Source organism: Crinia signifera, chromosome 5, assembly GCF_055691185.1.
Source record: "Crinia signifera chromosome 5, ASM5569118v1, whole genome shotgun sequence".
In the NCBI taxonomy this organism is placed as follows: domain Eukaryota; kingdom Metazoa; phylum Chordata; class Amphibia; order Anura; family Myobatrachidae; genus Crinia; species Crinia signifera.
Genome location: NC_139221.1, coordinates 190,992,095 through 191,016,200, shown reverse-complemented (window position 1 = coordinate 191,016,200; position 24,106 = coordinate 190,992,095). Strand labels below are relative to the sequence as shown.

The window sequence follows — 24,106 nt, the reverse complement described above, 5'->3', positions numbered from 1 at the left end:
CTACCCATCACATATCATATGAGGCTGGATGACTCTATTGCCCCCACTGTTTGTGCTCCCCGCAGAGTCCCCATTGCAATGAAGGACAAAATTATTCCAGAGCTACACAGAATGACACAGCTGGGTGTCATTGCACCAATTGAAGAAGCGACACAATGGGTGTCTGCAATGGTAGCAGCTGCCAAAAAGGATGGGACTGTACGGTTATGCATTAACCCAGTACACCTAAACAAAGCAGTTTTACGCCCCTACCACCCTCTCTGCACCATCGAGCAGGTGATTGCCGACATGCCAGGTGCAACCGTCTTTACCTGGATGCAAGTGTGGGTTCTGGCAGATCCCTCTGGACAGAGCCTCTTCTTTGCTTACTGCCTTCATGACCCCCATTGGGCGCTACGTCTTCCTCCACATGCCCTATGGCATCACCACAGGCAGCAAAGTTTTCCAGCGATGCATGCAGCAACTGTTCGCTGGCTATTCCTGTGACATCATCGTTGATGACATCTCGTCTGGGGCCGCACCAGAGAGGAGCATGATCAACGCCTCCACCAGGTACTTCAATGGGCTTGCGCCCTCAACCTCAAGCTTAACCCTGACAAGTGCAGGTTCGGAGTCACGGAGGTGGCATACGTGGGCCACGTCCTCAACAACAAGGGCGTCCTGCCAGACCCAAACAAGGTCTCTGCCGTCCTGCAGATGCCCCTCCCAGCAGACAAATTGGCACTCCAGCGCTTCCTGGGGAAGACCAACTACTTGTCCAAGTTTCTTCCACAGTACAGCGAAAACACTGCACCTTTGCGGCAGTTACTGCATCAGGACTCTGAATGGTGTTGGCTGGACACACACACAGCTGCTGTCAACCAGCTAAAGACCATGCTCACAAACCCACCAGTCTTGCAGTACTTCAATGTGCATGATCCTGTTGTCCTTGCTGCTGATGCTTCACAAAATGGCCTCTGCCTCCAACACCGCAAACCGGTGACATTTGCATCCAGGGCCCTCACTGACACGGAGACCAGGTATGCACGGATTGAAAAAGAACTGTTGGTGCTTGTCTTTTCCTGCAAATGTTTCCATGCCTTCATCTATGGCCGTCCTGTCGTGATTGAAACAGATCATCAACCCCTAATCACCATTCTGAAGAAACCCATACACTCTGCCTCATCCCGCATACAGAGCATGATGCTCAAGTTCCAAAGGTACAATTTGGACGTTATATACAAGCCAGGTAAAGAAATGTATGTTGCTGACACACTGTCCAGGTCATTTCTGCCTTCCACTGACTCAGGCAGACCTGAGGACGAGTTTGAGGTGATGGCTGTGGAAATCCTTCCCACCAAACGGATGGAGGAGCTGCGTGCAGCCACTAGCACAGACGAGCTCTCCCAGCATCTTGCTGATGTCATCCTCAATGGCTGGCCACCCTCATCCAGAGACTTGCCCCACTGTCTACGTCCCTTCTTCTGCATGAGGGATGAACTCACTATAGTTGATGGTGTCATCATGTGAGGTCACCGCTTTGTGATCCCAGCAGCTCTACAGTCGTCATACACCCAGCAGTTGCACCAGGGCCATGCAGGCCTGGAGGCCACCAAGCGCAGGGCACGAGAAACTGCGTTCTGGCCCTCTATGTATGGTGACATTGAACGGTCCGTGTCTCTTTGTGCCCCCTGCAATGCCCTGCGTCCACATCAGCCATGGGAGCCCATGCTGCTCCACGACATCCCGGACCTCCCTTGGTCCATCCTGGCGGCTGACTAATTTGAATGGAGGGGGAAGGAGTATATGGTGCTTGTTGACTCTTGCTCAGGCTGGTTCGAAATAAACTACCTCACCACCACCACAAGCCTGATGGTAATTTCAAAACTTAAAAGGCACTTTGCAGCACATGGCACTCCATAGCATGTGGAATCCCAAGTGAGTGATTGCATCAACAGACGCAGAGCAGGCTCCAAGGTGTCCTACGACAGATCGGCACATCACCTGCCACCACTCTCTCCAGGCCAACCTGTTCGCATACAGACCGAGCAAGGCTTAGACAGAACAGCAGTGGTGCAGCGTCCAAATAGTTATGTGGTGCAGTCTGACAATGCCTTGTATGAGCGCAACCGCCGGCACCTGCTGAGTGTAGCTGAAGAGGACTCTGCACAGCCAGGTCCATCAGTTACTGCCACTGCTGCAACCAATGCTAGTGATGATTCACATCATTTGGACAATCCCATCCCAGAGACCTTACCGGTGGCAAAGCCCTCCCAAACTGTCGAGGACAATCCCATGGGTTCACAGCACACCATCACCAGGTACGGGCGGGTGTCCAAGCCCAATCCCAAGTTCCAAGACTTTTAGTCTTTTCCTGCATTTTTATCTTTGTTTGCATTTGTTATGTCCATGCATGTTGTGTACTTCCAGTTAAAAGGGGGGATGTAGATGCATGTGGTGCATCTTGGTCTTTGTAGTCCACCAGTCATGACCTCACTTCCGGTCACACGGCTGGCCGGGCAGTCAGGGTTAGCCGGAGCTGGAATAAAGACGCAAATGATTTAAGCTGCACAGGTGTCTGTGAGTTTCTTGATACGCACACATCTACACCTACCCCATCAATTTCCTCCACAATCCGGATCAGTAGTAGTCCTGTAGGCCATGTCATAGACATGACTGACTCCTCCCCCATTCTGGATTCCTCCAGAAGATCCTTGACCGCTATACCTACTGCTGCTGTTGCTGCTGAGAGTCGATCATCATCCCAGATTGGGGAGTTGAAAGACCACGTCTACATCTACTCTTTGTTGGGCAGAGGGAAGAAAAAACTTATTGGGGGAAATTTACTAAGCAAAATTCGTAAAAAAATTCGTATTTTCATAGTAAAATATGATTTTTTTTTTGGCGTATTTGTATTTTTGGCACTTACTATGCAAAAAATACGATTATTCATATTGATGGGACATTCGTATTTGTATTTACAAATACATCGATAGAATACGACTAGGAATCACTATTCAAAAGAATGGTGATTCCTAATTTACTAATCAGTCGTAATTTCAATACGGTCGGTAATTATCGGCAATTAGCGGGATACGCCCGCTAATTGCCTGCCAAATACGGCAGAAAAATACATTTTCCTGTCATATTTGGCTTCAGCCTGCATGGATCAGACAGATCCGGGGGACAAATACTGGGGACAAAATGACTAGGGTTCCCCCGTATTTTAAGAACCAGCCCCAGGCCCAACCAGCCAGCAGGGTAATGCCACAGCCGGGGGGGGGGGGGGGGGGAGGATTTTTTAATACAATTCCCCCCAGCCAAAGCATTCATCCCTGTGACCGGTCAGCCTGGCCAGGGGTCCTGGGGAGTGGGGGACCCCCCCAATAAAGCCCCCCCCCCATCCAGGACTTACCTGTCCCCGGTACCCCTGGGCTGTTTGTACCGGGCTGATAACGTGTAGAAAAATAGATTAAACATTGGGTTTTGTTGTGGAACTATGAGTCCCAGCAAGCCTGGAATGCATACTGGGACTTGGAGAACCACAAGTCCCAGCATGCGGCCCATTAATGGGCTTGCTGGGACTCTTAGTTCCACAGCAGCACCAATAGTTAAATAAAAACACACTGACGCCAGAAAAATAAAACTTTACTATATACAGAGCCCATACATACTGATACTTACCTATCTTGACCCCGTAGGTAGGTCTCCATCCATTCGTCCATCAGCTGGTCCTGGGGCTGGATAATGCTGCCAGAGGATCCCGTAGGGGTGACTGGGTAAGATGCTGCTGGCAGGGGCTGGGGATGGATGATGCAGGGGGTGGGGGGGTGACGACTGGGGATGGATGATGCAGGGGGGGGGTGACGACCGGGGGGGGGGGGTCGACTGGGGATGGATGATGCAGGGGGGTGTGAGATTCAGGGGGGGTGTCGATTGGGGATGGATGATTTACGGGGGGGGGTGTCGACTAGGGATGGATGATGCTGCGGGGGGGGGGGACTGGTGATGCTGCTGCTAGGGGATCACAGGGGAACTGGTGATGATGTAGAGGAGGGGCAGAAGGGGGAGGCTACACAAGGATGACTGGGGATGGATGATGCTGCCTCAGGGGTAGGGGGTACAGGTACAGCAGGTTCTTCCTTTCCTCTACTTTCCAATCCTTAGTTTCTCAAGTTTGGTAGGTGGTCTTGAAGTGATTGTATGTAAAAAAAATTAGAAGAATGGAAAGAATCCACAATGTGAAGTATCTTACGGATTGTGATGTCGAATATTCTATATCAATGGGAGATTGGTGGTGTACCAAACTCACTTGTATCGACAAAATTCAAAGTACATCAAGGTATCTTTAAGTAGTTAAACAGGGTGGCATACCCATACTCACACAGGACCTTATTCTGGTTGCGGCGGCCAAACGTACGTACGTTCCATATCAGCGTACCTTCCCCGTACGCGGTCGGTGAGTGAAAGTCCACCCACAAAACAGCCGCATACGGACGGACACAAACATCGACAAAAGGGGAGTGGCGTACACTTGAGCGTACGCCAACGTACATGGACGGATCACCGCTTAGACTCCAACAACTGGCATACAACAGAGCGTACGCCACCGTTTACGGACGTCTCTCGTCCATCTTCCCACCGACTTCTTGCGGCTATCTGAGCGTACGCCACCGTGCACGGATGGGTCTTTATTGTTTTCAATGGAAAACTCAGCGTATGTAGGGTTACCACCTTTGTGTTGTGAGATTCCCGGACAATGCCCCACCCCTTGACACACCTCCAGCCCACCCATTGACCCGCCCCTAGCTCCGCCCCTTGATCCACCTTATCGTGGCTTTTTTTAACCTTTGCTTCAATTCTATTCTTCATTTTGCACACCGTAATGCCACTTACACGTTACATCACACACTGTAGTGACCATTACACGTTATGCCGCACATTATACCCATTACATGTTACGTCAGCCACCCTGATGCCCATTACATGTTACGCGATACACTGTGATGCCCATTACACATTTTTGTCATACACCAGGATGGCCATTACACATTATGCCAGGACTCAACAATTTATTTTAAACAGGGGCAATATGGACAGTGCGCGCCGGAGGCGCGCCAAAAATTTACACCATAATGACTATTACACATCACATGCCCATTACATATTATACCACTTGCCATAATGTCCATTGCACGTAATGCCTATGGTGTATGGTTAGGTTTATAGGCTGCAGGCTGTGTGTGTGGTTAGGGTTATAGGCTGTGGGGTGTGTGTATGGTTAGGGTTATAGGCTGCAGGGTGTGTGTATGGTTAGGGTTATAGGCTGTGGTGTGTGTGTATGGTTAGGGTTATAGGCTGCGGGGTGTGTGTGTATGGTTAGGGGCATAGGCTGCGGGGTGTGTGTATGGTTAGGGTTATAGGCTGCAGGCTGTGTGTGTGGTTAGGGTTATAGGCTGCGGGGTGTGTGTGTGTGTGTGTTTGTGTGTGTGGTTAGGCTGCTGGGGGGGGGTGTGTGTATGGTTAGGGTTATAGGCTGCTGGGTGTGTGTGTGTGTGTGTGGTTAGGGTTATAGGGGGCCCATTTATCATTGCTCGCATTTACAATGCGATCTGGGCAGAATATTATCGCCCAGTATCGCATTGTAAAATGCAATCCTATCCCCGGGATGTATCATCCCGGGGACTGCAGGGACAGGGCTCCGAAAAGAGCCCTTCCTGCGATACCCTAACCCGGAAGCCGGGGGGGTCAGCGCATGCGCGGTTATGCGCTGACCCCCGCCGACCTCTCTGACCGCACTGCCGCTCGGGCAGTTGCGATGTGTAGCCATAGGCTACAATGGGCTATCGCCATCTCAGAATGGCGATAGCCCAGGGGTGCGAAGCCGGGCTGCCCGATGTTGATACATCGGGCAGCTTCGCATCCCCCATAGAAACCTATGGGGGATGCGTTCCGGCGGCGCTGCAGGGGGATCGCAGCAGGGATCAGAGATTCCTGCTGCGGTCCCTCTTTGATACATTTAGGTGAAACTTAATATTTGCGGCTAAACCCCGAAAACGGATGTTTTCGGGGATTTAGCCGCAAATATTACTTGATAAATGGGCCCCATAGGCTGTGGGGTGTGTGTGTGTGTGTGGTTAGGGTTATAGGCTGTGGGGTGTGTGTGTGTGGTTAGGCTGCTGGGGGGGGGTGTGTGTATGGTTAGGGTTATAGGCTGCTGGGGGTGGGTGTGTGTGTGTGTGTGTGTGTGTGTGTGGTTAGGGTTATAGACTGTGGGGTGTGTGTGTGTGGTTAGGGTTATAGGCTGCGGGGTGTGTGCGTATGGTTATGCTGCTGGGGGTGGTGGTTAGGGTTACAGGCTGCGGGGTGTGTGGGTATGGTTAGGCTGCTGGGGGTGGTGGTTAGGGTTACAGGCTGCGGGGTGTGTGCGTATGGTTAGGCTGCTGGGGGTGGTGGTTAGGGTTACAGGCTGCGGGTGTGTGCGTATGGTTAGGCTGCGGGGGGTGGTGGTTAGGGTTACAGGCTGCGGGGTGTGTGCGTATGGTTAGGCTGCTGGGGGTGGTGGTTAGGGTTACAGGCTGCGGGGTGTGTGTATGGTTCGGGTTACAGGTTGCGGGGTGTGTGCGTATGGTTAGGCTGCTGGGGGTGGTGGTTAGGGTTACAGGCTGCGGGGTGTGTGCATATGGTTAGGCTGCTGGGGGTGGTGGTTAGGGTTACAGGCTGCGGGGTGTGTGTATGGTTCGGGTTACAGGCTGCGGGGTGTGTGCGTATGGTTAGGCTGCTGGGGGTGGTGGTTAGGGTTACAGGCTGCGGGGTGTGTGCGTATGGTTAGGCTGCTGGGGGTGGTGGTTAGGGTTACAGGCTGCGGGGTGTGTGTATGGTTCGGGTTACAGGCTGCGGGGTGTGTGCGTATGGTTAGGCTGCTGGGGGTGGTGGTTAGGATTACAGGCTGCGGGTGTGTGCGTATGGTTAGGCTGCTGGGGGTGGTGGTTAGGGTTACAGGCTGCGGGGTGTGTGCGTATGGTTAGGCTGCTGGGGGTGGTGGTTAGGGTTACAGGCTGCGGGGTGTGTGCGTATGGTTAGGCTGCTGGGGGGTGGTGAATGTTTGGACTGTGGAGGGTAGAATAAATACTATAAATACTGTCATTAAATAAAAAATATATTGTAAAGAAATAAATAAAAAACTATAAAATCTGTATAAATAAAGAAAACTACTATAAATAGCAAAAATACAGCCCCCAGTGCCTCCCAGTTACTCACATGCCATATGGTGAAGAAGAGGGCAGCGCAGAGGACCAGGGGCAACTTTTAGCAGAGGCAGCGAAAGTAAATATCATAGCGAGCGGCGAGCCCAGCCCGGCCAGCAGCACCAGTCCTCAGGAGGCCGGAGACTGGAGAGCCCAGCGCAGCCACCAGCCTCTGTGAGCTCTGCGCCACTGCTGCACCCGGGCGCATTGGACGCGCGCAGCAGAGCCACCTCCAGCCTAGCCCAGCAGGCGACGCCTTATGTCCGGACAGGGCTCTGAAGTGTCCCAGCCGGCATGCAATACTTTGTCATGCCGAGGCCCGGGCAGTATTTCCTGTCAAATCTTGCGCCGCCTGCGGTCCGGGGAAGGAGAGCCGCTGCCGCCCACACCACCACTGCTGGTCTTGATTGATTGCCTGGACCGCGAGCTCCTATTGGCTCGTGGTCCGGGCAACCAATCAGGACCAGCAGTGGTGGTGTGGGCGGCAGCGGCTCTCCTTCCCCGGACCGCAAGATAGGACTGACAGGCAGGTCCCGAGTCCCGCCTCCCGCGTTACAGCTTCTCACACAGCTTCTCAGTTGCGGGAGGCACGGTTCCCGGACAATGTATAGTCCGGGAACACCACCCGTCCGGACTCCGGACACCGGGCTTAATTACCGGACTGTCCGGAGTAATCCCGGACGGGTGGTAACCCTAAGCGTATGTCACCGCTCGTGAGAGTGAGCGTACGTCCGTGCACGCTGGCATACCCTTCACATTTTACATCCAGAGTGTAGTAAAATCCAATTCATAGCAGATCAGAAAGTGGTACAGTTATGTATTTTGGGTACTATACAAAGATTGTGTGCAAAATAGTGGCCATGGGCTGAAAACATTGCTGAAACATCCTTTGTAGCTGTTAGATGTGGTTTATGTATTTGTATCATAAATACAAAACATATGTTTGTTTTAGAGTGAAAACGTTGACACATGTCATGTGTAGATTGAGTGTGCTGCTGTGTAAAGTATATGAAAACACGTAGTGATTGTGTAAAAATGTTTTACAAATACCTACCTTAGCATATATAAGCTGGTCTTAAAATGATTCTTACCTTAAATTAAACCAACCGTTACATGTAGAGAAGTGTATAAAGATATGCTTCCAATGTGTTTGAGTGCTGTGTGTGGCTTGCAGGTAGTGAAATAATGGTTTTGACTTAATAGGCTGCTGCATTGCTTATTACATTCAGGTGTATGTGTTTGAGTAGTAATCAGCGTTAATTAGCAGACCCAGGCATCCGCTCTCATGCGGTATCTGAAGGGGTGGTCTGAGGTGGCGGTTGGCGGCCGCCTGTTTTGTGTCCGAAATGAACGGTGCTTTCGCCGATCGAGCGGTAGTAGCACCGTACATTTTTTGTGCACACCCCCGTGTACGCCCATGTTTACGCCCAGTTTCCCTCATTATTTCGGCCGCTCCCCTCAACACGCCTCTATGCCGCCAACAATGACCATACTCTTGCGGACAGGTTTTTTCGCACGGAAAGACCCGTCAGTCAGCGTTGTGGAGTCGTCGCGCCTGTGCATTGCGGAAGGTACGCATGCGCAGATCAAAAACAAACCCGGAACGTACGCTTACGGCCCAGCCGTCCGAACCAGAATAAACCCCATAGTGAGGCGATAATTGAAGCTCATCAAGGTTTCTTTTCATGCGTTTATTTGTACATAAAACAACTTTTGGGGAATAAAAACATCATGGGGAAATTAAGAAAGGCTTTCTTAATTTCCCCATGATGTTTTTATTCCCTAAAAGTTGTTTTATGTACAAATAAACGCATGAAAAGAAACCTTGATGAGCTTCAATTATTGCCTCACTACGTGAGTAAGGTTATGCCACTCTGTTTAACTACTTAAAGATACCTTGATGTACTTTGAATTTTGTCGATACAAGTGAGTCGGATTGGTCCACCGGGAAACCGGGCCGTTTCCCGGTGGGCCGGACCAGATTTCACTCTGGCTGGGCCGCTTACCTTGGTTTCAAGCGGCCGCAGCCCAGCCTGGTCACAAACGGCAACATTGCCCGAAACAAATATGCATATATTATATGCACATATGCGGCGGCTAAAATTTGTTTTGGGCTATGCTGCACTGTGTGAGCAGCTGCGGACGCTGGATGTCGATTGAAGCGTGGCGGTGGTGAATAATGTCCGCACCCCTAAGCTGTACTGTCAGCACCCGCCCCCCCCGGGTTGTACTGTCAGCACCCGCAGCCCCCCCCATGTCCGCCCCCCCGTGAGTAGTGTCTGCCGCCCCCCCCCCCCCCGTGAGTAGTGTCGGCCCCTCCCGGGCTGTACTGTCAGCACCCCCCTCCCCCCCGGGCTGTAGCGCCCCCCTTCCGGGGCCAGATTTCAATCCCAATCCGCCCCTGGCCACCAATCTCCCATTGATTTAGAATATTCCACATCACAATCCGTAAAATACTTCACATTGTGGATTCTTTCCATCGTTCTAATTTTTTTTTACATACAATCACTTCGAGAGACCACCTATTATGTAATTTATGGGCTTAAAATGCCAGCGTCACTCACATTTGTTATATAAATTCAAATAAAAAAATGTTGTATTAAAAAAAGTTGAGGGGTGAAATTTAATAGGATGAGAGATTCAGAAAATTAGAGATTTGGTTAAAAATCCTATATAAGGCAAATATATAAAGGTAAACTTTACAGATCATTATGATGAATAAAAATGTTTGCTTGCCAATTATCACACAAATTTTGACAAATTCACTTGACACTCAATGGGTTAATCACAACTAATCTTATATTCTACTAATCTACATCATAAAATTTTTAGCACTGCTCTGAATTTCTTTATCCCAGCTCAGCATCTCTGAACTTACAGTACCACTGCTTCACACCCCTACAGCACTGACATTTGGGCTCCTCTGTTGCCTCAGCCCACCCTCGCATAGGGCTTCACCCCACAGCTTCTATTTAGTTTAGCCACTCTGCCTCAACAGGAAGGTCATGAAGAATATTCAACCATTTATCGAGAAGAACCACGTTAAGGTACATTATCGTTAAGGCAAATTATGTCTTTTTTTGCAAAGGATGCTTACTTGTCCACCTTTTTTTACATTTTAGTATCTACCTTAGTTCCGTGGAATCCAGGGAGGCCGATATCACCTTTTAGTCCTCTTGGTCCCTTAGAGATAAGAAGCAAATTGGATTGATGTTGCATGACTGATGTAATCAGTGGAAAGAAACAATATTTTATTGCTCCTCTAAAAACTAATACAATGCATTTTAGTGGATAGCATAAATACATAAAATGAAGAGTAAACAAACATATTTTAATTGCATTGATACTTGAACTTGATAATAGAACTTATAATGCTTAAATGACAATGGGGGAAATTTACTAAGAATACGAATAAGAAAAATCGTATTCATATTCTTAATACGAATGGATACGACTGCATATGGCTGTTTTAGCCGTATGCAAATTCGTATTCCGGAGGAAAATTTACTAATCAGTCATATTTGACTGATTTTTATTTTCTGATGGCGTATCTATTTGTATTGTAGCCGATGGGGTCCCGATGGGATGTAGCACGTGGGGTCCCCCCTCCACAGCAGTAACCGGCCCCAGGCCATGCGGTTGTAAAAATCAGGGAAAATTTTTCGTTGGGGTTCCCTTATTTTTTAAACCAGCACCAGGTCCAAAGGCTGGTCCTAGTTCACAAAATACGGGTGACAAAATGACTAGGGGTCCCCTGTATTTTAAGAACCAGCACCAGGCCCAACCAGCCAGCAGGGTAATGCCACAGCCAAGGGGTGACTTTTAATACAAGTTCCCCAAACCATTAACCCCCTGACTGGTCAGCATGGGCAGGGGTCCTGTGGAAGTGGGGACCCCCCCCAAAGAAAGGGTCCCCCCTCAAGAACTTACCTGCTCATGCTGAAGCCTGGGGCGGTGGACCGGGGCTTACCTGCTCATGCTCAATGCCCTTGGGCTGTGGACATCGAGCTGATTTTTTGAGTGTAAAAAATTGAAAAACCATTGGGTTTTGCTGTGGAACTATGAGTCCCAGCAAGCCTGGCACTCATACTGGGACTTGGACAACCACAAGTCCCAGCATGCGACCCTTTAATGGGCTTGCTGGGACTCTTCGTTCCACATCAAAACAAATAGTTAAATAATCACACTGACACATAAGAAAAATAAAGCTTTATTACACACAGAGTCCATTCATACAGATACTTACCTATGTTGAGCCCGTAGGTAGCCCTTGGTCCGTCCGTCCGTTCCTCAAGTAATCCATAGGGGTACCTGTGGAAGCAAATTATACTTACATGGGTCCTCCGGCGTAGATAATAATAATAATGATATTTATATAGCACTTTTCTCCCAATAGGACTCTAAGTGCTTTACCATTGCAGACGAACACTTGCTCCTGAGGAAGCCGGAGGTACATCCGGGGAAACGCATTGAGCTGCATATTCACTATTGCTGATACCATCCAGTCCACCAAGTGACCTTGTCCATTCTTCACCGACGTCCCTCCAATCATCTGGATCCATCTTTGGGATATCTGCATTGTTCCTAAATCCAGCTAAGGAGGAAGATCCATCAAAGTGGGAAAACCTGAGCCCTTGAAATTATAGGGCAAACCAAGGACTACAGCGTCACCCAACATTGGACATAATCCATACAAGGATGGTAATATCATTTTATTGTTTCATTTATAATTCCAATTTTATTGTAATAAATTTGTATACATTTTTGAGAACCGTCTTGATTGTTTATTGTACAGCCAGCGCTGGCACATTTCTATTTTATATCCTTATTGTGTTATCAGTGCCTGGAGCAAAGGACAGGTACAGTTATGTATCATCTGCATATCAGTGGTAGACCAGGCCATGACATCTGATTATGTCACCCAGTGGAAGCATGTATACTGCAAAAAGCATGGGAGATATTATAAAACCCTGTGGGACACCACAAGACAACGGCACTGGTGGCAAAGAGTATACTCCCGATGAAACTCTCTGTGACCTGCCAGAGAGAAAGTATTTAAGCCAGCTTAGTACTGTGCCACCCAGACCACAGAAATTCTTCAGGCACTCAATTATAATCCCATGGTCAATGGTGTCAAATGCTGCAGCGAGGTCCAGAAGGATTAGGATTGAACAGTCTCTTCTATCCCTTGCATTTAGAAGATCAATGAGCGCACATACCAGAGCTGTTTCTGTGCTATGTCTTCTCCTGAATCCTGACTGGAATGGATCATAAATGTCATGGGTTGACAGGTGGGTCTCTAGTTGAATTGCAACCACTTTCTCAATAACCTTTCCTAGAAAAGGAAGATTTGATACTGGCCTGTAGTTGGTCATGCAGTCAGGGTCTAAATTAGATTTTTTAAGAATTGGTCTGACTATTGCTTCTTTTAGTGGTTCAGGAAAAATGCCTGTCTACAAAGAGCATTGAACTATTTTTGCAAAAGCAGGGCCAATTATTTCCATACACCCTAAAAGAAGCTTGGATAGAGTAGGTTCCAGATCACAAGAGGAGGGACGCAATGTCGGGAAATTCCAGCAATGTATTGTACATCCACTAGGTCAAAGCTGTCCCATGAAGGCAAGTGTCTTACACTGGCAGGCTTGGTATGTTGGTACTCCTTTGGTATCACTGTGGGGATTCCAGCCCGGATGATAGACACTTTATCTGCAAAGAAATTAGCAAACTCATTGCATCTTGACTGGGAGAGGGTCTCATTAGGCTGCAGGCATGCTGGTTTGCAAAGCATCTCACTGTACGGAAAAGCTGAGCGGGCCTATTTTTGCTGCCATGATCTCATTTGAAAGGAACTCTGTTTTCTCTGTTGGTGATTGTTGATTGGTATTTTCCAATGTGTTTGATTAGATTTAATTTATCCTCTGTCAGGTTTGTCTTCCTAGATCATGTTCTCTTCAGTCCAAGTAGGCTCCAGGGGGACTTGGCAAAAAAATAAAACAATACCCGTACCATGAACAACGTAATGGAGGAGACGCAGGATCAGGGCCGGTGCTAGGGTGTCCGGCGCCCTCCTGCAAACCATACATTTTGCACCCTTTCACATTGCCATTGCAACAAGCTGCAGCCCGATTGTGGGAGCGTATGCAACATGCAATACTATGGAGGATCTCGGTTGCATGTACATGTATGCATACACCATCTCAGTGCTGTGTCCGCAAAATGTTGCAGGCACTAAAGGTGCCCATACACACTGCAAGAATCGCATTTGTTATGTGCTAGATCGCATCGCACGGCTTTTTGTACCGAAAGCAGTACAAAAATTATGTGCATATACTTTTTGGTCTGTGCGATGCCTGCAGGAGCGCATATCGCATTGCACGCTGCTATTGCAGCGTGTATGGCCACCTTTAGGCACATAACCCAGCCCATTATTTAAAAAGTGTCTAAATTAATATAAAAAAAATCTACAATTATTAAAAAAATTGTTATAAACATGTATAATAAAAGTCTCACTCTTGTGAAGTCCCTCCTCTTCTATCTGCATTGGCAGGACACTGTGGACGCCATTCAGCGGCGTAACTATAGCACCGCAGCCCCCGCCACCGCGCGGGGGGGCGCTGTGCATGTGGGGGCGCCGGAGGCTGCGGTGCTATAGTTACACCCCCCCCAATCCCCCGCAGACTTACCTATCTTGCTGGTCCCGGCGGCTCCGTTCTTCTGCTGAGGACCACCACAAAATGGCCACCCCCATATAGCACACAGTTCTCTGAAACTGTCTGCTGTATGGGGGCGGCCATTTTGTGGTGGTCCTCAGCAGAAGAATGGAGCCGCCGGGACCAGCGCGAAAGGTAAGGCTGCGGGGGATTGGGGGGGGGTTTGCATGGGCGGCGGGGGGTGCTTGGCGGGGCGGCGGTGGGGGGGGGGCACCCAAAACTTAGCTACACCACTGACACCATTACATCCCTCTCGTGACTTAAGGGGAAAGGAGGAGAGAGAAGGAGGAGATAGAGGGAGCGTAGTGTTGAGGACTGGCAGTGGCACTGGCACAGCACACTGAGAAGAGGGAAGGAAGGGTGGCGCTGCTGCCTGTTCGTCATTTGTTTGTCAGCTGATAGGCGCAGGGAGCAATGGGTAGGGGGCGGATCCGGACATGACATGTCATCCAGGCATTCACAGACAGTGCTTCATGCCTCAGTGCAAGTGTCCGTGAGGAAGAGGGGGCAGGTCGCAGGAGGAGAACAGTGTGTGCGCGGTGCAAGGAGCAGTTCTTTATACTGCTGTCCGCCCGCTGTCAGACAGGCGCTGCGGGTGGTGTGCAGGAGGCAGTGACAGTGAGGGTTGAGGCAGCTTTAGCAGAGCAGGGAGGGAGACAGCGCCTTTTCAGCATGGCGCCTCCCTGCTTTGCAGGAGCTGCTGAGTGGGTAGCGCCGGCCCTGCTAAGGATGTTTGTTTACAACCTGCAGCTCCTCCTCCCGAATTCCGCTACTGGTCTGAGCGCTCTAGCGCTCAGATGCTACTGCTCCCAGCAGAGAGGAGGGGTCCCGGTCTGAGGAGGCTGCACTCCATCTCTTAAGATGCCCCTGCACTAGCATGATTACATTCTTGCTGCTGTGCTAATAATTCTGATAAAATTAAGGACCGGATTGATTTTCACACTCAATATTATTGACTTAAACAGTGCTAAAATATGTAGCTGACTTTACGGATAACAACAACAATATTGTCATAGCTTCAACAAGTTTACCATTGGTATGCTTACTTGTGGTCCAGACCGTTGCAGAATGTCAGACATATTTAACAATTCATCTGTGTCGTTTAGTAGTAGCTAAACAGAAATAAAAAGTAAATACAATTTATGAATTAATACATTAAAAACATTATTAGATTAATAGTGGTTTAGACAAAAAAGCATATTTACTTTACCTTTTCACTTCTTCTGTATGTATCACTCCGACATTTAGTACAGAAGCAGAAAACAATTTTCATCCAATTGATATCAAACATCTGATTTTAGGACTAAACTATACTGCAAGCTAGGGACATACTTAAAGATGTGTGTAATTTGCCGTCTGGATGGCCGATGTAATGATACACACTGAACAGTATACCGAGTGATGACGGGAGCGTGTAATAGTAAGTGCCTGATATGTGGGTCTGATAAACCATATTGGAATACCTATAGCCTCGCTTGTTCCAAGACGTTGCTTTTTTTGCTAGGAATAACTAAGTATGGTGTAACACAGATTGTGAATATACTACTATAGGAATTATTGTGATTCTAGGAATTTACTCCAAAACATACATAACATAAATTTAATTCCAATAATTAACTTTAAGATGCTTTGAATTTCTATGTCTCCATTAATTCAAGTTGCCTTCATCTAACCCAGTGGTACCCAAACTTTTTCGAAACACGGTACCCTAGAGTATGAGAATTTGTTTCATGGCGCCCCTAGGCCATACATTTCTTATTGAGAAATGTAGAAAAGTAAATACATTTGGATTATATGTCATTCTTAGGTTCAATTATGTGAAGACTCGCTTACATTTTTCCACATATTTTATAAATGGCAGCCACAAGCACCGGTTTTACTTATTAAATAAATAATTGTTCCTGGACCACCAATCCAAGTCACCCATTCATGTGCCAAGAGGCACCTCATGGTGCCACGGCACACAGTTTGGGAACCACTAATCTAACCCATACTTGAACATTTGTTAATGCTGTCTTTTCATAATGGCGCTACAGTGCAGAGTACATTATGGAATGAGTATATAAACATATTTTGGCCCACAACACCTTACCACAAATTGGATTAGCACTATTTAATGCTCATTCCGTTTTTTGGACTGGTCAAAAAATCCAGCACAGGTGACAACCATGAGGATCAGTAAATTCGCCACTGTTGTTTTCTTAGCATATTTGCCTGTTTTCTACTGTTTGTTCTCAACACAGTATATTATAGTCCATTTGTATTATATATTTTCTTTAACCACATTATCACTGAATGCCATGTTTTACATATTCTCAAAAATATGTTAGCTATGATTTAAAAATGTGAGCTATAGAAGAATGTGTTAATAGTGGTACTACGACCTTAATCCATTTAAATAATAAATACATTGCTGAGCTACTAATTATTTGTTTTGTTTTTTGGAACTTATTTTGCTCTGTTTTTGTTTTCTTTTACATGCAAGTAAATATAAAAGAAAACGTATGCTTACATCTTGCAATGTCACCAGTGGCCCAGGAGGACCAGGGGGTCCGACAATACTCCGACCATCTTGTCCTCTCTCACCCTGTGTGGAATAAGATAATGTCAATTTTTAAACAAATCTATAAAGCTTATATCACTGTGTTGCTCTACAATAAGATATAAGGGTTAATTTATTTGATTTCATTTTTGCAACATTACATTATATTAGAATCTGTTGTAGACCACTCCGCTCTACACAAGATCTGCATCTCTCTTCTGCATGGATCACTAGCTCCCATTCACTATTAGAGGACTTTCATCGGGCTGCTCCCATCCTATGGAATGTCCTTCCACGCACAATAAGACTCTCCACTAGTCTTCAAACTTTCAAGTGTTCCCTGAAAACTCACCTCTTCAGGCAAGCCTATCATATTTAAGTTCTCTCTATATATAGCTTCCCTTCTGGACTTGTAACTTGTTGGGACTGCTATGCTATTACTGGTGCCTGTCCTTGTGTTTCCCTCCTTTTATTACTGTCTACTATTGTAAAGCACAATGGAATCTGCTGCGCTTTATAAGAAACAGTAAATAAATAAATAAATAAAGTATACAACATTGCAGTTTATCAATAAGCCTCCTTATCTAATGCAGTACTACTTTTGCTAGATATATTTAGGCAGGGACATAATAGAAAAACATTTACATTTCTACCCTCATAATGGGAAAATATAAAAGGCCCATACACACTTGGTGATTTTGCAGCTCAGTTTTGTCGTTTGAGCTGCTTTCAGCTCAAAAGCCTCCTCGTGTGTATCGGCCAACGATGAGCATTGAACACTAATGTGCGCTACTGCATCATCGCTGGTGGCTGCTGATCATCTGCTGGTATTGCCAGCAGATGAGCGATGGGGTGGACGGCTTTCTAATCCAGGGAAAATCGTTTAAGCTGGAGAAAAATCGCTCAGTGTGAATGCACTGAGTGATTTTCTATCCATTAATTTTCCCCATCATTGCTGTCCATACACGTTGGGCAAATTTGACCATTGTGTATGGACCTTTACATTTAGAATAAATTAAGCTATTTAGATATTAAGACACTAAAAACTGACATAAGAATTTGACTTATCACGGTTATCCACAAAATATATTCGGAAATATAATACCTACATTTTAAATAACATTGTTACTATGTTCCCTAGTTCATAACACCTTAATTTATTTAATAAAAAACAACCTAATTTGTTATAACACCTTCATTCAGTCGCATCTGTAATCATTTTTTTATTATAGTAAATCAGTTAATCCAAAATATACCATGAGTGAGTCTACTGTTAATTAATTTCATGTCACTAAAACATCATTATACAGTCTATTAAACTAATGATCACAACTCTCATTTGTGTCACAAAAGTTTTCATCTAGAACTCTTAAAGGCTTGCTAAACTTGCAATTTCTATGTTTTCATAAACAAACCAGTTACACTGAGAAAGTGTATCAATAATTGAATGTATTGTCTGAGAAATTTGTTGTGTGGGGTAACCCTCTGGATGCAACTTATTATAGGCAAAAATAAAGTATTAGTCCTGTTTAGAGAAAATTGATTTGGGATTTTACTTGTAGATACATTGTATAAGAATATTACATTTTACTTGTAGATACATTGTATAAGAATATTACATTTTTACTAAATATTTATTTTCTCAGAAAAATCTGTTTATGTACAGGTCTATAGTTGCTGAACTCCTATCCTCCTTTTTCCACATATTTAGGAGCATCTGTATTCTGTAATAATAATTTGATTTTTCTGATAAAATAAATATTTATTATAAATGTGCACAATAGTACATCACAGGATTTAATAATACAAACATTGAAACATTGGCATAGAAAAATACATATAAAGATAAAAATAGCCTCTATAAAATGTATAAAATATTTTGCTTTAAACAAATGTATAGGAGAGTAACTTATCTAGTGTAGCAGTCAACAGGCAGCCCTGATAAAGTCATATAGATGAAACGCGTTGGGTCTGCAGGTTGACTCCTCCACTAGATAAGTTACTATCCTATACATATTTTAAAGCAAAATATTTTATACATTTTATAGAGGCTATTTTTATCTTTATATGTATTTTTTCAATTTTTTCTATGCCAATGTTTCAATGTTTGTATTATTGAATAATGTGCCGTGATACTATGCACATTTTTAATAAATATTTATTTTCTCAGAAAAATCAGTTTATGTACAGGTCTATAGTCGCTGAACCCATATATTGGAAAAAGGTAGCCTTATATATCAAACATTCATCACAATAAATAGCATATAACTATATTGCAAAAGGTGTACAATATTCATGCAAAAAAATTCTGTAAGCAATAGAGAATATATTATATAATATCAGCTCACCTTTTGGCCTTGTTTACCCTTTTCACCTTTTCCCCCCTAAATTATACCAGACACAAAGAAGATGCATTTTATTATAGATATAATTTAGTATATACAGTAATGAACATATTTCTTATTGCTCTAACCCTGAGCCAATCATCAATGAAACATAGGATTAAATGTTGCATTGTAAGATTGAGTTTACTAAAATCAATCATGTTTTGTATGGCATTACTCCCAGTAGCCTCTAACCCAGTAGGTCTGCAAAAGCTCCAACAGCCTCTGATGTGATTCCCCAAATATGGGGTACATTTACTAATCTCCTTTGTTACAGCAGAGTAGCAACTCAGCTGGTTACAAACGTACATGGGTCTGTTTATAAAAAAAGATTCAGTTTTTACAGGATTCATGTTGTCTGATAGCATTCCCATTTGTGATTCAACAATAAATGGAAAAAAGTCCCAAGGCGCAAGAAAACTCCTTCCCCCCCCAATTGCGGACCACCGCACAGTCCTTACAAAGACAAAGTAGATAGATGAAAAGGGCAAAGAGTTTTCCAACACACCTGAGGGTACTTATTCTCTCGCTGTGGATAACTTAGAAAAAAAACACAATGTTGTCAGATCCATCCCCAGTCAAACTAAATAAGGAAGGGATATGGGTGCCTTAATGCGTACCCCTCAGTCACACTGGAAGAAGGACAAATATGTGAATACGTCTAGTTCACCCCTCGTGCTCAAAACCGATGCCGCGAACTCCAGGGTAAGTAGCTATTAAAGCGTACTGTACACACTAGTTCATACAATGGTAACCAGTGGTGTAGAGGGGCGAACCTGCATTGTGGACTGTGACTGTGCAGTGGTACTGGACCTGCGGTTCATGGCCAACCCGTTTTTCCAAATAATATTTTCATCTTCCAGCTATAATTGTTAGCGAATAAACAGAGATATTATCTCTTTCTTCATACACCATTGTACTGGAGTATCACTGAATGAGGAGCTTGACGGGCCCACCAATAGAAATAAAGATACTTTTAAGTGAATGGTCGTGCTTATGAATTAGTGAGTACAGTACGCTTTAATAGCTACAAGCTGTGACCGATGTATGCAAATAAACCTTTATGCACATATCTATTCTTCCTTCTGTGTGAGTGAGGGTATGCACTGAGGCACCTATATCCCTCCCTTATTTAGTTGGATTGGTGGATGGATCAGGCAACACTGAGTTTTCTTTTTTCTATGTTATCCATGTGAAAGAATAAGGACCCTTGTTTGGTGGAATCTTGGTGTGTACAGAACTCCCGCACCATGTGCCCTTTTCATCTAGCTCATTCGTGATTGTCTGTTGGGTTTGCCACAAGCTTAACCTTTGTAATTTGCAGTTAACTCCCTTTTTCCACACATACACTTCTATTTGGATTCTTCCCCATAGAAGCTTATGAGCTCCACTTAAGTGACAGCTCAGCGGAGCTCAGTCAAAAGAGGAAAACACTACTACATGGTGCTCCCTGATTGGCTGATGGGTCAGATTTCATGTGGTGGCCCTCCATTCGGGAGAAGAGAAACTGACTGGCTACAGCTCCCTTGCATAGTTGAGGCTTGGTATAATTGTGCTGCCGACCAAGTGCAGTCGACAGCATAGCATGAGGGTGCCCATTCCTTTTTGCGGATACCAAAGTAGGGAGCTCTCACTGGTAGTGCTCTTCACTGGCAGCTCTCCTTTCCTCTGAGGTCGCACAGCCGACAGACCGAGCTCCTGCAGTAAGGTCGGGGGTGAGCAGCGGTGACCTCCCCTGGCATAGTGCATTGTCTGGAATTTCTGGTGCCTGGAGCGTGAGCTCTAGTGGATCCTACACCTGCAGACCTAGAACATGTGACCTGCAAGGTGCTCTGGAAACTGTGATAATTACTTGCAACCTCCCACTAAGCAGGTACAGTATTTTACAAAATGTACTCCTAAGCAGGTGAAAAGTAGGACAATGTTTCAACTAACAAACCTATGCACTGTTGAAACCAGGGACATCAGCTAGTTTTTTTCTCATCTTATATATTTTTAAAATGGCTATTAATTATACTAGGACCCATTACAGATTCTGGCACTTTATCATCTGACTCACATACTGTAAGTTAAAAGTAGAATAATGATTAACAAAACAAACCACATTTCCAGCTTGTCCTTCTTGCCCATCTTTCCCAGGTAAACCGTGTTGACCCTGTATGATGAAATATAACTTTTGAAATATCAAAATGAAATTGTTATGGCCTAAAAGTAATCTAGAATCTGATTAGCCCTGGAGTGTCAATAGTCATTGTCAATAATCCTGCAGTGTCTATGAGAAATAGACACGTACTTTAGGCATCAACATATTGTACAACAATACTAAACTTACATGTACTGTATTTACTTATTTTGGGAAAATTTGATCAGGACACTCTGGAAATAGCAGCCTTCTCATCCACTAGTTCAGCTAATGGATGAGAAGGCTGCTATTTCCAGAGTTCTCATCCACTAGCTCAGCTAGTGGATGAGAAGGCTGCTATTTCCAAAGTGTCCTGATGCAAATTTTTTGGGATACTGTCTCTCACCCTAGGTTACCCCAATTATACACTATCAAAAAACACCCAGAAAATCAAGTACATCTATTATTACATGTAGATTCTTTAGACAATTTAAACTACAATGATAAGAGTTTGTTTTTAATTCTGGATCATTGTGCCATGGTCATTTGATCAGTGTTACCCCTGATGAAGTTGTTTTGACGAAACGCATCAGTTACCTTTTGAAATAAGATATTCATCTTATAAGGATTGTGCATTTTTATTGCAAATTTATTAAGATTCTCTCCAGAATTTCTTTCTGATTGTACTAATTACTGACTTGGGTGGTACCATATGTATATTGGTTTGCGCACTCCAAAAATATCCTTGTTGTGTTTTGTTCTACTGTCTCTTACTAACAGAAGGGATTTTGGAGGTGCTTCATTATAACAATAGCACACTATAGAGTCAACCCCCTCTCTCTTTTATATATATATATATATATATATATATATACCAATGATAACCCCGACACTCCGTTGCCCCTACTGTGGGGGTGTCTTTGCCCTGGTGCCCTCCGGTGCGGCGTGGCAGCCACTATGTATAGAGAGCGAGTTTGGCGGCACTCAGAAACTGTTCCTCGTCAGGAGGAAGGGGTCTAGAACCCATAACGTAGATTAAAGTTTCCACTCACAAGAAACCGTGTGACAGTCTCTGAGTGCCGCCAAACTCGCTCGCTATATATATATATATATATATATCCCAGGGTATGGCACCCCTATCGACATCCAATAAATGAGTCGGTGCCTACACAGCAAAAAGATTGCAGCATATGAACCAAAGGTGCGGCACTCGTAACTGCTTTATAACACACGTAGTCCGGGAGCCGGTTGCTTATCAAGCAATGATAAGCATCCGGCTCCCGGACTACGTTTGTTATAAAGCAGTTACAAGTGCCGCACCTTTGGTTCATATATATATATATGTAATATTTTTGATTGGGTGGTCCATACTGATGTTACGGGCATGACAGGTAGCCAGGTATGTAGTGATGGCTTCCTATCTAGGAAGAACGGTTGCTACAGATGCCTAGGTTGCAGAACCTGTAGTTCCATGACCGCTTGCTCATTTTTTTGTCATCCCCTAACCGGGAAAAAATACTACATCAAACACAAAGTGACATGTACTACCAGGTTTGTTGTCTATCTTCTGACCTGTCCTTGCGGCAAGAGCTATGTTGACAAGACTGACAGGCCTGTAAAGGAACGCATGGCTCTACATCGCTCTTCCATTAAAAAAGCCTTAGAAACTGGATCTAGCGATCAGCCGGTGGCACACCACTTCCAGCAGGCTGGCCACAACATTCCTTCACTAAGATTTATCCTCATTGATCATATCCCTTTTTCTATTAGAAGAGGTGATAGATCATTGAAATTACTACAATGCGAAACTGCCTGGATATATCGCCTCCAAACTTTAGCTCCTAAGGGCCTTAATGAATATCTGGGTCTTAAATGCCTTTTATAAATATATATACCCATAAATATATTTCTTTATATCAATAATTTCTCACCAGCAGTAATGTGACAGCTTTTTCCATGCTTTTTCCCTCATATCTTTTTAAGAAGCTATTAAGTTAAAATATCGAGAAACGTATTATTACTGTATATTATCTGTGTCCGCTTGAACTTTGACATCTTTTTTAATCCTTCTTTTATCTATTCCGCGGGTATTGTTCACTTGTTCTTTTGTGGTGTTAATAAAGTTTTCTCTATGTTTAGGTCCCTATCTCCTTGACGACGGAGGCCGTCTGGACAGCATGACGCACAGACGTCCGTGCGCAGTGACGTCGTACGACGCACGTCGATGACATGTGCGGAAGTGGAAGAACGGCGTCCGGAGCGAGAGGAGGGACACGCACCTGTATGTATGTATATAAATGTTTATTTTTCTTTGTATTGTTGACCTGATGACGAGGAATTAAAGTACTCGAAACGTTGCCATACCCCTGACTACTGCTGAAATTATTTGGAGTGCCGCCGAATGTATATGGGCTTATATAGGAACCGGAGACTTCTGGAACCAGGCTGCAGCACCCTTACAGCATCAGAAATTTACGTGGCTGTGCTGCTCCAACACAATTGTATATATATATATATATATATATATATATATATATATGGATAATGTGCTCTGCACTCAATGCCTGTAGTAAGCAGCTTGTCCGGTGCTGGTAATCCAGGATAGGAGAAATATATAGCAATATGAACCAGCACTCAGACGATAATCAGCAAGTCAATTTGAAGAAAGACAAAACCCACGGGTAATGCTGTCAACGTTTCGGATATTGAAATCCTTTATCAAGACATAAGTGACTTATGTCTTGATAAAGGATTTCAATATCCGAAACGTTGACAGCATTACCCGTGGGTTTTGTCTTTCTTCAAATTGACTTGCTGATTATCGTCTGAGTGCTGGCTCATATTGCTATATATATATATATATATATATATATATATATATATATATATATACACATACATACATACATACATACATACATACAAGCGTTGGTTTGGCCTGCTCTCCAACCTTTTTATGGCAGAAACGCTGCCTGGCTGCTCACTCAGAGAACACTCCTGTGCTCCCTCTAGACAAACAAAAAAATCCCTCACTACAAGCAACAAAAACAAGACGCAATCCATTCTTCCTTTGATTACTACTTATAATACCTCAAGTAACAGTATTTCCTCTAATTCCAAGA

General features: G+C 44.9%; 1 protein-coding gene across 7 annotated transcripts in view; it reads right to left on the bottom strand.

Annotated features, from left to right (window-relative positions):
• The window catches only part of COL15A1 (collagen type XV alpha 1 chain), a 537,229-nt gene that overhangs the window by 116,781 nt on the left and 396,342 nt on the right, over positions 1-24,106 (bottom strand). For 6 of the 7 annotated variants that reach the window (XM_083188349.1, XM_083188345.1, XM_083188346.1 and 3 more), the window contains 5 exons: positions 20,964-21,017; positions 18,827-18,862; positions 16,449-16,523; positions 14,968-15,048; positions 10,356-10,409 (listed from right to left, as the gene is read on the bottom strand). In XM_083188349.1, the coding sequence (XP_083044475.1) occupies positions 10,356-10,409; positions 14,968-15,048; positions 16,449-16,523; positions 18,827-18,862; positions 20,964-21,017 (300 nt within the window). The remainder of the gene's footprint in view (positions 1-10,355; positions 10,410-14,967; positions 15,049-16,448; positions 16,524-18,826; positions 18,863-20,963; positions 21,018-24,106) is intronic. The other variant, XM_083188347.1, reaches the window with a different exon arrangement.